This window comes from Natrix helvetica (assembly GCF_964273705.1).
Source record: "Natrix helvetica genome assembly, chromosome: 2".
NCBI lineage: Eukaryota > Metazoa > Chordata > Lepidosauria > Squamata > Natricidae > Natrix > Natrix helvetica.
In genome coordinates this window covers 51,017,849-51,033,901 of record NC_138552.1, presented here as the reverse complement: position 1 = coordinate 51,033,901, position 16,053 = coordinate 51,017,849, and the positions used below count along the sequence as shown (strand labels likewise).

The 16,053-nt window shown below is 35.7% G+C and overlaps 1 protein-coding gene across 4 annotated transcripts in view; it reads right to left on the bottom strand.

Annotated features, from left to right (window-relative positions):
• FER (FER tyrosine kinase) overlaps window positions 1–16,053 on the bottom strand; it is a 144,279-nt gene that overhangs the window by 13,615 nt on the left and 114,611 nt on the right. For all 4 annotated transcript variants that reach the window (XM_081940239.1, XM_081940236.1, XM_081940237.1 and 1 more), the window contains one exon: window positions 828–982. In XM_081940239.1, the coding sequence (XP_081796365.1) occupies window positions 828–982 (155 nt within the window). The remainder of the gene's footprint in view (window positions 1–827; window positions 983–16,053) is intronic.

Sequence of the window (16,053 nt, the reverse complement as noted above, 5' to 3'; positions counted from 1 at the left end):
ACAGAGGGAGGGGGGAGAGAGAAATATAGTAGGTAGGTAGGTAGGTAGGTAGGTAGGTAGAGAGTGTGTGTTGATAGGTAGGTAGGTAGAGAAATGAGAGAGAGAGAGAGAGAGAAATACAGTAGATGGGAGAGAGAGAGTAAGTAGGTAGATGTTTCCAGGTGTATTTATCCATGTGCTGGAGAAGGAAATCGCTGACAACCTGTAGCACCTAAGACTTGTTTCTGCTGGGACAGCACTTGATCTATGTAATTCTCATCAACCACTCTAACTAAACAGCTTTCCGAAAGGAAAAAAAAAGTTTTTGCACTCTGCAAATCTCCCCAAAACGGCCCATTTTTCATTAAAACGGGCCCGTTTTTTTTAAAAAAAGGTATGAATAGCCTTGGGGAGGGGCTTGCAGATTGCTCCTGGGGGGTGGGGGCCCCAAAAACGACCAAAAAATGGGCCATTTTTCACAAAAACGGGCCATTTTTTTGTCAAAAAAATTCCATGCATAGCCTTATGGATGCTTATAGAGTGCTGCTGGGCGCTGGGCGCGGGGCTGTTTTTTGCTAATTTCTGCCCTCCCCACCTCCTAGGAGCTGTCTGAAAGCCTCTATAAGGCTATGCATGGCCATTTTGGTGAAGGGGCGGGGCTTCAGAAGGCAAAAAATGCTATATTCGGTGTATAAGATGCACCCAGATTTTCAACCTCTTTTTAGAGGAAAAAAGGTGCATTTTATACTCTGAAAAATACGGTAAGTATCTTTAAGTGTTTTACTCCTACTGTCTTATTTAAACAGCGCATGCTGGGGAAACTACTGATAGCAGCAATGTTTCCTTACCATAGTTCAAAGCCTCTGGGGCAGTCCATTTAATTGGAATTTGCTTTAATCCTGAAGATGAATATACTCCGTCATCTTCTTGACGAGACATCCCAAAGTCACTAATTTTCAGAACATTATTTTCACCTACTAGACAGTTTCTTGCAGCAAGGTCCCTGTATTGAGAGAAGATACGGTCTTTAAGACATCACAATAAAACAGCATTTTTTATATTCAAAAGCTAAATGAGTTAAGACCAATATAATCTCATTTATTTTTGTACCAGGAAAAAAAAAACTAATTCACTGGGGGAGGGATGGCAAAAATGCAATATCAGGAAAATAAAAGTATTTTTGCGCCATCTATATGAGAGTTTCCAAGGAAAAAATATGCTAAGATGACATTATTTTTGAGGATTATTTCCAGGACAATGAAGAGTAACAAATCAGACTTATATAGAAGAGAGATGGCTAACCTTTTTGTTGTCACATGCCAAAAGCGACCCCCCCCCGCTTCACCATGTATGCACCCTGCCCCCTATCATCCATTTTTGGCTTCCAGGTTTGTGCAGGAGGCTTTTCAGGCACGAGCCCCCAAAATGCAAAGCAAACAGCCCCCTGCGCGTTCCCTGTGTGTGCCCCGCCCCTTGCGCATGTGCAGTAGAGACCCGAAGACCAGCTGGCCAGCGGGAGGCATGTGTGCATGTGCTATAGAGCTGGGCTGGGGTGATGGCTGACGTGCCCGGAGAGAGGGCTCTGTGTGCCACCTATGGCATGCGTACCATAAGTTCGCCATCACGGATATAAAACGTAGTGTATTTATTATGTATTTATTAGTGTGGGGTACTCCAAAATATTTTTCTTTACTACTGATTGCTAATGAGATATGTGATTTAAAGGCCAACCATTTGTTTCTTCATGTTTCAACTGTATTTTTAAATTTAAAGTCCATACTCTTAATTTTATTTTTCATTTTATGAAATATTTGATCAAATATATCAGGACATATTGGAAGTATATATTTTGATTCACACTTTTCACATTCCTTGGCAATGATTGTACTTGTTGGATCTGATGGAAGTTGATATTTAAAACATCTGAAGAGCCCTACTGGAAAACAACAACCGTTTGAACGAAGTGAATAGCCAGCCAATTAAATTCTTCCAAAATTGGTGAGATTTGGAAGTTTTACAACTCTCAGAGAGGATTGAAATAATCCAATCTTATTATAGTCGTTGAAGTAAGATAGCTAACAGTAGGGTTTTTTTTTTTTTTGTGAGAAGGAAGAACAAAAATTCGGTACACCCTGGTGTACTGCAATACTGTATTTACGTGAAAAGAATTAAAGTCTGCTTTTAAAATGATATGTACATACACAGACAATTTCTCTACATTGCTAATCTAGGTTTACCAATTCCACTTGAATCAAATGTTGGAAGATGCACTTTGCATTCAAATAATTGTGCATCTATGTACCTATGTTCATATGCACTGCTACAGGCCACACTCTCAAAAAGGAAAAAAAAGATCAGGGCAAAAATCAAATAATTATTAATATAATTAATATACTGATGACTAAAATTAATTACATGTAAAATAAAGCATTCCAGCCATAAAAATAAATTGGCCCCCTACCACCTTCATGAATATGCATAAAGCATTCTTTTTCAGGCCCAAGCTCACAGTCTCGCCTCTTTCTCCTTCAACAAAAGCAGCAATAAAAGAAGAAAAGGAGGAGTGGGCTGTATTAGGAAAGATCAAGACAGGATGGAGAACAAAAAGAAGAAAGACTGATAAAAACTCAACGTATTATATACCTGCAATAAATCTCACTGTATTATGGAATGCAATGATGCTTCTAGTCTTGTTCAACTATTATGAAATCTTGTAAAAGTCAACTTTTGGTTCCAGGAAGAGGATGAAGGTGTATCAGCTGTACGTGTCTTTGTTACCTTCATTCTTAGAGGTCTGTCTACAATGAGGAATGGAAAAGGAAGAAGCCTCCACTGCATTTCCTGTTTTAAAAAATGGAATCATCTTCCAAGCCTTTTTCCTTGTTGCCTTTGAGCAGGCAACCATAATGGTTTCTATCTTAAAAGGAGAACTTTTATGATTTGCATTACATTATGAACAATTTGTCCTGTCATGAATTTGTTGTTTTACTGTGGGCGAGTAGAAATGTTAATAATCAAACCAGCTCGGTGAACTTGGGTCAATCAGTTTCATCCCAAACCATTTCACAGGGTGGTGGTTGTGGGGAAAACAGGAGGAGAAAGGTGTGGATGCGTTTGCCACATTATTTGTACAAATAATAAACCTGGGGTATCAATCACTTAACCAATGTTTGGAACTAAAGCACAATCACACTAAAAGTATGCCATAACAAAACTAAGAGCTGTTTTCAAAATATAGCAGAAATTTGGAGAAAACTACAGGTAGTCCTTGTCTTACAACAAGTCCTTGTCTTACAACAGTTCATTTAGTGACCATTCAAAGTTACAGTGGCGCTGAAAAAAGTGATTTATGACCAATGCTCACACAATCATTGCAGCATCCTCATGGTCATAATAAAAATTCAGATGCTTGGCAATTGACTCATATTTATGACTGTTGCAGGTCCTAGGGTCATGGGATCATGTTTTGTAACCTTCTGACAATCAAAGTCAATGGGTAAGCCAGAGTCACTTATCATGTTAGTAACTTAACAACTGCAGTGATCCACTTAACAACTGTGGCAATAAAGTTCATAAAATGTGGCAAAATTCACTTAACAACTGTCTCACTTAGCAACAGAAATTTTGGGTTCAGTTGTGGTTTGTCAGTTGAGGATTGCCTGCATAAAGAATTATGGAGAAATGTCCTTTCCTATATATTTTTAAAAATTACCATACTGTCATCACTGAACCAGCACCATGTTCCTCAAGACGTGGCTTAAGATCATGGTAATTTTGTATTTGTATTTTAGTATTTTTATTATTAGAGCCCTTGGAGGATCAACTTCCTATCATTTTACTGCAGTTCTCAAAGATTTAAATAATTGGAGAATTTATGCTGCTGACAAACAAAGCTAAAAATAAACAAATCTGAAATCAAAGGCAGTAGAGAAACTCTTTTCAACACAAATATTCTTAAAAGCACTCCAAAAGAGCTTAATTCCCATTTGTTTTTGAGCACAGCTCTCCAAAGGAAATTATGTTAAACTATTTGTACACAAGAATTTAATACATAGAATTATACTTATAGCTTTAATAGCTACTCCTGGAAAAAAGATGTATGAAAAATTTCCTATTTACTTTCATCATCAACTTTGCTAATGTTACTAATAGACTGGTTGCTATGCATCAATAATAAATTATGTTTTGAGAATTAAGATTTCTTTAAGGATTAAGATGATAAATGATAGGTTTTTAAATGGAATTTTATTTATATGCAAATTGAATACAAGCCACAGATTTACTTGTTTTTTTTCTTAGGCATAAGCTAAAGTCATTCTAATAAAAGGTGATAAATTATGCTAGTTTGAGCAATGATATTGAACGAACATCTCAGAAAATATGCACATTTTGAATGAAGGAATGGAACTTTATTTCATGGTTATTAAAATACAATATTGTGTTGCTATGGATAAGCAAATTGCCCACTCAAAGGAATATTTCATGACAGGCTCAAAAACTACAAAGAAATGCAAGAAATAAAAATTGAAACTTCAACTTCAGACAAAGCTATTATTCATTCATGACCCACATACCCATATTAAGCAAACTTCTCTCTTACTTAGACCGGAGAAGAGACTTTAATTATCTTGGAGGACTTCAATGTGGATGCAAATTCAGCCTTGTGGAGACAGAATATGACTTCCACAGTATTCATTAACAGGTTTAAACTCCTCCAGGACATATTAGCAACATTATCTCATCTGAACAGATGCAAGGTATACTTGCCAGAATCAGTCCTGATTGGAAAATGAACGAAGCAAAGCAGTTCCCTTGCATTACGGGAAGCAGGGATGCTTACATCCAAGTGACATAGGATGTTCATGTTAGAATTGCCACTTCTGTAGTCAAACCAAATTTAGACCCTGAAGCATTGCTTTTATATGTCTGAAAAGCAGCTCTAGGGATGACCTGCAAAAGGAAGCTCCACCAAGAATACTGATTAAATAATCTCAAAATTTTCCAAACTAGATTCTATTTTAACAAACAGAAACATTTCTACTTGTGCTGGTGACAAAGAAAAGCAGTAAAAAAGCAACCACCTTTCTGTTTTCATGCTTTAATCTTAGAATGATGGTTTTTAGATTGGATGATTGAAAAAGTATTGAATAAAAGGGTGAGATTGATTATAATTATATTTAAGAAGGAGGAGGAATAATTTTGATTGTAGCTGCTATAAAGGAGGTCAGATTTTTTAAAAAAAATATTTATTTGTATTGTAGGTGCTCTATCAGTAGAGGCTTTTAAGAAGAGATTGTCTGAAACCAGGATAGGTATAGGGTCTCCGGCTTGAGCATGGGATTGGACTAGAAGACCTCCAAGGTCTTTCTAATTCTATTATGCTGTTATTTTGTTGTCTTCTTTCCTTTTATATATTTATTTTTCTTTTATTCAAGTGAAATGTTTTTGAAAAAAACCAAAACACTTTTTTGAGAAATAAAAATAATTTCTGAATAAAAATTATTTTAAAAATGAGAAAGGTTTGAGTAGTATAATAATCCCACCCAAAAAAACATCCAGCAAAGGCATGTTTATATTAGCTAGGTAATACAAGTGGAAACTACCCTTTTCTCAGGACGTAAGCTATTCCAGAGGAGGAGAGCTGCCACTGAGTATGCCTACTACCAAACTCGATTTTGTCACACCATCTGTTAAGTAGGGACACTTAGTAGGTGCCCATTAGTCAAATGGAGAAACTTTGTGCCTGATACCGGTGGGGATCAATCAAGAGAGATTTGAATTCTGGCTTCTGTTGGCATCCGACCCCTTCTTTAAAATGGTGTGATCGAGTGGGTGCCTCAAATAATGTATTCTTGAAATCGGTAAGCCTTTTTTGGCTTACAGGATTAGCCTTTCTCTCAAATTCTAGCATTTCAAATACTGGAGAGCAGGATAATTCTTTGCTGCCATTTCATGGTCAGAATGTTCAGTGGTTCATGTACACAATGCAAAGCCTTGAAATTGACTAGCATGTCCTTGGCTTACCCTTCCAAACTGAGAGCACATTAGAAAGATGCAACTGTCATATTTCTGTAGACTGTGTTTTGTAATTGCTTTTCCCCTGTGTGCTTTTCCTCGTCATATTATATTCTTAGGACAGTCTACAACTCCCACATCCATCCTGACTTTCTTAAAGAGTCCAGCATTTTTCCAGTGATCATATCTTAACAACACAAAACCAAAACAAACAAACAAACAAAAAAGATGGTATCTGGGAGACTGTGGATTCTAGTCCAGCCTTAGTTATGAAGGCCAATACAGGTAGTTCTCGGCTTACAACATTTAATGACTGTTCAAAGTTACAATGGTAATGAAGAGAGACTTATGACCATTTTTCACATTCACCACCTTTGCAGCATTCCCATGATCATATGATCAAATTTCAGATGCTTGGCAACTGATTCATGACCAGCGCTGTGTCCCCAGGTCACGTGATCAATGGGGCGTCCAGATTCACTTAACAATCAGGCTACTTACTTATCCACTGTAATGATTCACTTAACAACTGTGGCAAGAATGGTCGTAATATGGGACGAAACCACTTAACGAATGTCTCACTTAACAATCAAAAGTGTGGTTGTAAGTCAAGGACTACCTGTATTGTGATTTCTTACATTTATGGGTTTCAGAAATTGGAAAATAATGATCACTTTCTCTCAGTCCAACTCACCTCACAGAGTTTTTGTTGTGGAGAAAATAGGAGGAGCAAGGTGGATATTTAGAATATAATAACAGAGTTAGAAGGACCTCAGAGGACTTCTAGTCCAGCCCCCTGCTGAGGCAGGAAACCCTACACCAACTTCAGACAAATTGTTTGCCACTTTGAGTTGTTTGTAAAAATAATAAAAGTGGGATATCGACTTATTTATGAAATGTATTTGCAGTCCATCTCATATCACGGGAGGACGAGAAAGATAAGGAGACAGACTCCTGCTGCCATCTAGTGGTCATTAGGTCAAACAGTCAATTATCTAAAGGATTAACAATTCAAGAAGTTAATGAGAAACGGAGAAAAGGGGGAAAAAATGCAGTTGAGGTCAATTGGAGAAGGTTGTTCACATGCTGCATGATGATGGGTGGCCCTGAAATTTCACATAAAAGAACTGCCAATCATGTTGCTTAGAATGTTGCCTATTAAAGCTCTGTGGACAGTAGCTCAGTATAGATCTATTCTGGATGTTTTCCATGAGCATCCTTGTAGGGACAGCAAGATTTTAGATTTTCTGTAGACTCTGGTATGGAGGGAGACCAAGGCAAAGCAGATGTGTGGATATGGCCCTAGTGAGTGTGGCTTCTGTTCTGAGATCTAGAAATCTGTATCTCCAGTACATTTGTTGCATCTTATTTCCTCAATCCATCCTCTCATACTTATTAACACCAGCAAATTAAGAAAATGCTTCACTCTTACACACATAAAACTACAGAGTAAAGGTATATGTTGTTCTTGTTCATATACTTAAAATAAGCTGCTGTCAGACTAAGAAGATTAATAAGGTATTTTAAAAATATTCTCAAACATTGTTGTTATTCTTATGACTGAAGTAGTTGCTCCAGGTAAATGTACCTTAGCATTTCCAAGTTGTTTGATGCAATTTTATTACCCACTGTAATACATTTTTGTGTGTTCTGTCTCCACACATATAAAAATAACTCCCTCTTGATTTATATAATGTCTTCTTTCCTTATGATTTTTGCAATGGGATGAATCAAAATGTGAGATTACAACATGAATAGAGCTTTTGCCTATAATTCATTTATATCTTGAAACAAATGTTTGCAATTCAACTTCTCTGTCTTAACACATTTATTTTGTGTAGTTGGAAAACATGTCCTATGTTTGCCCTATTCCAGTAATTTAGCACCGTGTTTGCTAAGACTTTATTTACAGTGATATTATATTAAGACCTAATCACAGATATCGTGAAGCTCTTTCCTTGCAGCAATGCCAGCTGGTTTATTTATCTAACCAATTTATGTGGCCACACAAAAAACAAATGAACAAGAACAAAGAATCATATTAAGACAAAAACCAAGTAAAATGATACTGAGGCTCAATAAAAATACAAATTATTGCACATTTGTGCTTATGTTGAAGTTTACAAACTAATATCCTATCCTAATATCTTATCCTCATGCCTGGGAAAGAGTCTCACTGGGTCTCATGCTATGTAGGACTCACAAAGGAGCAATCTCTTGAATTGTACTCAGAAGTCTGTTGTAGCTAACTTAACATGGTGTCACATAGGTGGGTGATAGTTGTCCCAAAACCATACATTTCTATGCATTCTAGACCTGCTGAGGCTTTGAGGTTATTCCCATGTGCAGCACATTGCAACAGTTCAATTGAGAGAATACTAAGGTATGAATGACTTGTGTAGTGCCTCATGATGGAAGAATACATGCAAGGTTTATTTGTGCAGAAGCTCTCCTGGCTATAGCTGTCACCAGGAGGTGTGAATCCAAGAAAACTCCCTGTTTGTATACTGACTTTCACTGGGGGGGACGGGGGACATTATGACAGCACTGAAAAAAGTGACTTACAACTGGTCCATGCACTTATAATGTTACAGTGCCCCTGCAGCCACACGATCAAATTTGGGTGCTTGGCAACCAGAATGTATTTATCATGGTTGCAGAGTCCTAGGGTCATGTGATTGCTATTTGCAATTTTCCCAGGCAGCTTTCCACAAGCAAAATAGATGGGGTAAACTAGATTTGCCTAAAGACTGCATAATTTATTGAATGACTAGGGTCAACGGTTGCAAAATCAGATGCAGAGTCACTTAATAACTGCATCACATAGCAACAGAAGTTATCATCTCAATTGTGGTTGTAAATCAGGACTATCTGTAAATTAGATCTGGAATATATACAAGAGTTACCTTGGGGTCAGATGAGTAGCCTATACATTTTATAAATAAATACAATAAGGTGCAGTTAATGGAACCAAATTAAGAAAACATAGTAATTGTTCATTGTAGACTTCAAATAATTTGTTAGCAGAAGCCAGGCATTTATTACCGCTTGTGAATGTAGAATCATTAGAATATTATAATATAACACTTTTCATAGTTTCACATTATAGAAACAAATACAAATTCTGAGGCATCCATTTTCTCAGCAATTCTTAAATACCTGCAGTTCTGCTCTGGGGATTCCCTAATTCCTTGGAGTAAATTGCTGGGTGGGAGAGGGAGGAGGGCTTTGCAGGCTCTATGAAAAGTTTCAATTCCTTGTCAGAAGTATCACACAGTTCAACAGTTTTACTTCTTAATTAAAACCATTATAACTGCCTAAAACAATCTAATTTGTGTTTATTCTGTAACAACGTGATAACACGAAGCTTTTAACAGTAAAGATGGCATGTAGAATTGATAGAGTTGCCAAATGATTTGTAGATGGAGTGCCTGACTGTTTTATTTTGGAGTTGCCAACCAAATTATCATTTTTGCTTGAGTGGGAGAAAATGCTTTTATCTTCGCTGCTGCATTTCAGTAATTGATGTGCTGATTATGCTTTATACATGCAGAAGCCTGAAAAGGAAACAACAGGAGGACTAGGTTGCACTAAAATTCACCTGCGCTGATAGCATTGGAAGCAGCAAATTTCTAACAGCTATTTGCCAAGCTTGTTCTCCTGAGGAAACTACTATCCGATATGACTCTGGGGAGAAAACAGTAATGATGGGAAGAGTCCATTATCAGTTTGATTATTTAGAGTAACAGTTACTAATTGGGTTGTTGTAGCAGGAACCCATCCAGCACCTGACTACATAGTCTTTGTATGAGTTCATCACTGTGCCTTCTAACTGTTAAATGACACTGAAAGAATGCAGAGGGTATTTAAAAGCACAATAATTGTGTAAACCCAGGATCCTTCAAAAAGAGCGCAATGGATAAAAATGTTGGTTCTCTGTGCCAGAGAACTCTGTACTTGGCAACTTTAAGACTTGTGGATATCAAGGTTGGCTCGTAAACTCTAGGAGCTGAAGTCCACGTCTTAAAGTTGCCAAGTCTGGAGACCCCTGTTCTAAACCGTTTTATAACATTATTGTTGATTCTCCCAATGAATATTTTTTGACAGCATCCATAGAGGCCCCTTGTTTTGATTTAGGCTATGCTGCCCATATTAGTTCTCAGCTGCTGTTAGTTATGAAGAAAACTAAACTAAACTAAACTGGATTTTGGCAAGAAAGTCACACACACTACAATACAAATTAAAGACACACACTAGCGTACAAATTAATTAGATAATGACAATAACATGCAAATGAGGTTTCACCAAATTAATAAGGAACAATTTCATTATGGAGCACCATCATTTACTTCAGAGATGAAAAACAGCCACAAAAGATATTTGTAAATTTTACTTTCTGGAGAATATCAGAAGATGATTTATCTTCATTTCAATATCTACCCTTTAACTAAATGCACAACAATATAATTTTATAGTAAACCGATTGACTATATGTTGGAAGTAACTTAAGAAATTTGGATTAATAGTCTTTGCATTATTTATCTCTATCTCTCTATCTATGCATCCGTCCATCCATCCATCTATCTGTAGTATACTAAATTATTTTCTGTCTTTTAGATCTTTTCTGATATATTCCTAGCACCTGTAACTCATTTTATCAAGTAAAGCAAATGCAATAAATAGAAATTCCAGAATTAAAGAATTTGTGCAGTTTAAATTACACCAAATGTGAGTTTACAAGGTTATCAACCCAGCTGTTTTTTTTAAATCTAGAGTATATAAATGTAATAGGTGAAGAAACTGGTAATATTATTATGAATAGCTCTATTTATTAAATATTATTGTCAATATAGGTTCTTTTATCAAAGTAACTTTTTTCTCATAAAGATCTGACCCTAAAGAGAAATGAGAAAGATACATAAATGCCCCAAAGGTATTTTATTTAATGTGTAATCTAGACACTTATCTTTGTAACTGCAGATAGCTTTTATATAACTTCTATGGTGACAGTGTTATGTTTATTAAGAGAACCAAAAATTAGAACCATTTTCAATTGTGATTTAATAAAAACTCTGGAGTAATCCCAAAAAACAGCAATTTAAAATGAAAAATATAAGGATAGTGACATGTTAAAGACTCGTCTAGTGCTAAGCTGCTCAGAAAGCCTTTATAAGCATTTTCCTAATAAGTGCAACAAAATGGGAAACATTTGTTGAAGGACATAAATATCTGTAAATGACAAATTTCAGGGTCAATAACCCATATATTTAATTTCAACTCAACTTAGCATATTAGCACACTGACAAAAAACATTTTCAGATATGTTGTGTTGTGAATATTATTTAGTGAAGAATGGATGTATGTCATAACAAGAGTTATTAACAACCAAAATATCAATCAGAGGTATTTTTGGTTTCAGTAATTTCAAGATGCCTTTATTTCTGGAAAGAATGAATTTTAAAAGAACAAAACATCTCAATTGATTAATTCAAGAAATTTATTTACTAATCTGCCTTTGTTGTGTAAGGAACAAATTAAATTTCTATTTAGATTTACAAGATTTACCAAAAATAGTTAGATAAATGTGAAATCATTGACCAGATACCATTAAAAATAATTCACTCTACAAAATATTAATTCCAATTTGTGCCACTCATCTATTTCTTATCTTAAAAAGAATAAATTTGCAGATTAAGTAGAACCAAACTGATCCACAGTATGAAGCTTCACTCAGTGATAAAGCACGTTCAAAAAGATCAGATCCCATCTTCAGGATTACAAGTAGACTTGAGAAAGATTCCTACATGAAATTCTAAAGAGTAAATAACAGTTCCTGCAGACGAACAGCAAGTGTCTTTCAATTTATTTTTGAATTTAAAGAGTTCCAGATAGCATATGACCAGATTGTGTGCCCAGGATATTTAGAACTAGGCAGACAAGTGCTTAGCTTATGAAACTAACAATATTATTACTATATTACTAAAGTTACCATATGTACAACACACCAATATGGAAAATATAACTATTTAATTTAAATGTCAATTAAGATTCAGCCCTTATTTGGATGCTGAATGTAGATATGAACAATTACAGTTGAAATGTTATCTATATCTACAGTATAGATTCCATAAAACTATTGCTTATCAATTAAAACAAAGCAAAACAAAACAGAAACTCATAGACAAAAGGTAATTTCACTTTAACAAACTTTGACAAAATATATCCTTAAATGTAATATAAATTTCTATTAGTTCTCTATTCTGATTAAGTATGCTTATCATATTGGCTACTTTGCTCATCATTGATCATTGATGTGCTTTCAGTAACAGTGAAGAATATTTTATATAATACTAATGTATGATTACTTGGAAAATTCTTACTTACCATTCTTACTTCTTACTAAGTAATTTTACTTAGCTTGTAAATATTTCCTTTTTGTTTCTCTTTTTTTTCTTGGTTGTGCTTTAAACAATCTGTTAAATGCGATGAAGTTTTTTAAAAAAATAACAAAAACCCCCGGCAAAAATGAAAGTAGAGGACAAGATGTGTAAAATGTAATAGTTCATCTTGCTCATTTTCTGACAAGGGAGAAATGATCAGACTAATAGCAGTGCCTTTAAGGATGCACAACCATTTGCTGATCCCTGACAAAACCAATCACTGGTAGATCTCCTGCTGATATAGGAGGAATAACGAGTAGAAAAGAAAACATTATTTACTATCAGTAAGGATGTCCCTATATATAAGCATACAGTAAGAACTTCATGAATGAACCAACAATATTATGTTTTTAAATGTTGACTGGGCTAGTGGAATCTGCTGCTTTACAAAAAATAAAATATGCAACATACAAATACTAAATTCTAATTTTAAGGGAGAATCACATATTTGTGCATGGTACTTTCTGTCTTTTGTTTCCAGAGGTAACTAAAATTCCCTCAGTTACTATGGAACAAAATCTGTTGGGAGAGGTCACTGCCTATATAATTAATTTAAAAGTTGAGATTTAGGGGATGCGTGTATGTTGGTTAATCTAAGTACCAATCGAAGAGTTTCTGAACAATGGTTGAGTATTGATTTTGTTAGTGTGCAATAAAAGCTGAAGTGAAAATATCCACTAATTATAATTAATGTCCTTGTTAAACTTAGAAGAATTATCTGCAAATACATTTTTGAATGCATTGTTCACTCAAATACAAGTATTGCTTAGCAGTTACAACTTCCTCCCTCAAAATGGAAACATATATACCGCATAGCGTATAAATATAAGAATCAAGTTTTCATTTAGTCTTCATATCTGCAAGGTTCAGTGTAAAGCAGAAAAACAAAATACAGAGAGTATTGTATTGTATAAAGACAAACTTACAAAATGAGAAGTGAGAAGACGAACAAGCTAGGAAGACTCCGTATTTTAAAACTGTTTAAAATATGGAAGATGGAAACCTTACTTAAAAAAGAATTCTAAGACTCATGTTTCTATCCTCAAATATCCTAATGACCAGCTGAGATCGTCATACTTTTGGCACAAGGGCGAGATCTCCTGGCTGCAGCACAACATTTCAGAGTTTGGAATAAGAAATCTATTCTGATAGTATCCCATATGATATATGTTGAAGACTGGGAAAGACAGACTTATATACTCATTGTTGTGTTTAAATTTATTTTGCAGGGGCATTGTTATTTTTACATCGATTATAGGAAGGAAATCAAAATCCTCTCACCGTACATTTATCCCAGTGGTGGATTTCAAATTTTTTTAGAACCTATTCTGTAGGTGTGGCCTGTTTTGTGGGAGTGGCTTAGCAGTCATATGACCTGGGGGAGTGGCCAACTTGATGTCACTCACCAGGAGATGTCATGGATTGGGTAAAATGTAGTGACGCTCACTTAACAACACTCTTGCTTAGCAACCAAAATTTTGGGCTCAATTGTAGTCATAAATCAAGGACTATCTCTGCCTTTCTCTGCACGGCAGCCTTGTCCTAGTAAACTATTTCTCCTTTCTGGCAATTTTCCTCTCTGTTAGAGGCACCAAAATAATCCACACAATATAAGGTTTCCTGCTGCAGCAGGGGGTTGGACTAGATGACCTCCTAGTAGACTTCTAGCCCTAAATTGCTGCACTGTTTTTCTTTCTTTCTGCAGGAAGCTCTTTGCCTGGCTTCCTGCCTCCTCCTGTGGTCTCCTGTGCTCGCTTGTGCTCTCCCTCCTCAAGTGTAGTTTGATTGCAGGCGGAGCCACGTTGCCTTTTCAAACTTGTAATCAGTGAAGCTGGATACGCAAAAGTATGGTAAATTTCTGGAACCGGTACGTCCAAAGAGGTGCGAACCGGCAGGAACCCACCTTTGATTTATCCCGTTGTAATCAAGACAAAAGGCTCAAAAATCACAAATTAGAATAGGTCCCAAGATGAAGATCAAAAGAAAAGGTAAACATTCCCCTCTCCTATTTGAATTTTAATTTGAGATCTCTTGACCATTCAACAACATTTTGGTGTGGCACCAATTATAAAGAAGATGAGAGAAAGCCAGTTCCACTGGTATGGACACGTCTTGAGAGCAGTACCTTCCATCATTGCCAAGACTGCCTACCAATTAGAAGTCAATGGCTGGCGACCTTGCAGATGGCCAAAACAGAGATGGCAAGACAAAATCAACAAAGATATGCAAGTCGAAGGTCTGCGCCCTGGAGACGTAGCTGACTGTGCAAAGTGGTGTTCAATAATCTGAAAAGCGGACCCAGCACTTTGTGAATACACTAGGAAGATCTCTTTGATCAAATTTTAAAAAGTCTCCTTTCTCCAAACAGATCACTGTTTTCGATCAAGTGCTAAACTAAGAATACCACAAACTCAGCAGAGTGCATGACTACAGAGAGGAATTCCTAGAGGGTGCACTTTTAAGAAATAAGGGCAAATTTTTCCTATATAAATATCTTTTAGAAAACACTTATTAGTTCACAAGAGCAGCTACCTCCGACAGCTGATTTTTATATACTGTGTTCTTGGAATAAATTTCATCTCTGATTCAAGCAACTGCCCAAGGTCTTTATTCCCAGCTCAGAAACAAACCTGGTAAGATTTCTTTTTAATACTACTATTCAGAAAAATGAGGGCAGAGGGTACACACAAACAGCTAGAAGTATAATCTTTATTGTCATTGTACTTAAATACAACAAAATTGGTTTATTGGTTTTTTTTTTGCCTAACTCTACTGTGGCACCAGGAGCTCAAAGCCGCAGCGTCTAAGCGCGCCACCATCCGGGGCGGGGGGAGGGAAAATGCTGTTCACAGCTTCCCTTGACCTTCATCATACATACACGTTGGAGGCTATGAAAAGCAAGTTAGAGGTATACTGTTCAATTAGGCTATTTCAAAAGAAACAGCAGATTTATAAAATTGAAGAATCTAGAAAATGTGTTATGAAAGATTCTCTTTCAGAAATTGTGACATTTATAATAATGCAAAATAACTAAATCTTTTATCTTTTATCTAGAGAATCTATCCATTTCCTGTTCTTTGACCTTTAAAACATGATTATATGAAGAAAAATCTCTTATTATTTGGATCCACTTTAGTCTCTTTTTATAAACACTTTTCACAGGAATAAAAGAAAATAATAAAGCAAACATTAACCTTTATTTGAACTGTGTGTTGTTCTTCTAAGAAAGTATCCTCTCAAAGACAAAAAAATGTAACACAATTATTTTTTCTATGTAATAATACTGCATCGGTACCAGTTATTTTGAAATATAGCATCAGTTAACGATTAGGAATCTTGCCATAAATACAATACCTAATTTTAAAATGTAGTACTACAATACAAATGATTATGCCTAAGATATTTTGTATTTCTTTTTTCAGAAAAACTTCTGCTTTTCTTACCATAACTTTAATATCCGTTGTACAGTAAAATATCAGATGACTAAAATGGTTCTAGTATCATGGTCTCAAAGTTATATAGTAACTAACAAAATAGAAGCATTCAACTTTTTGATGTAGGATAGCCAACATTTTAAGGGTGTTGATTTGAAGAGGATCTATGAGGACTGGGAAAACAA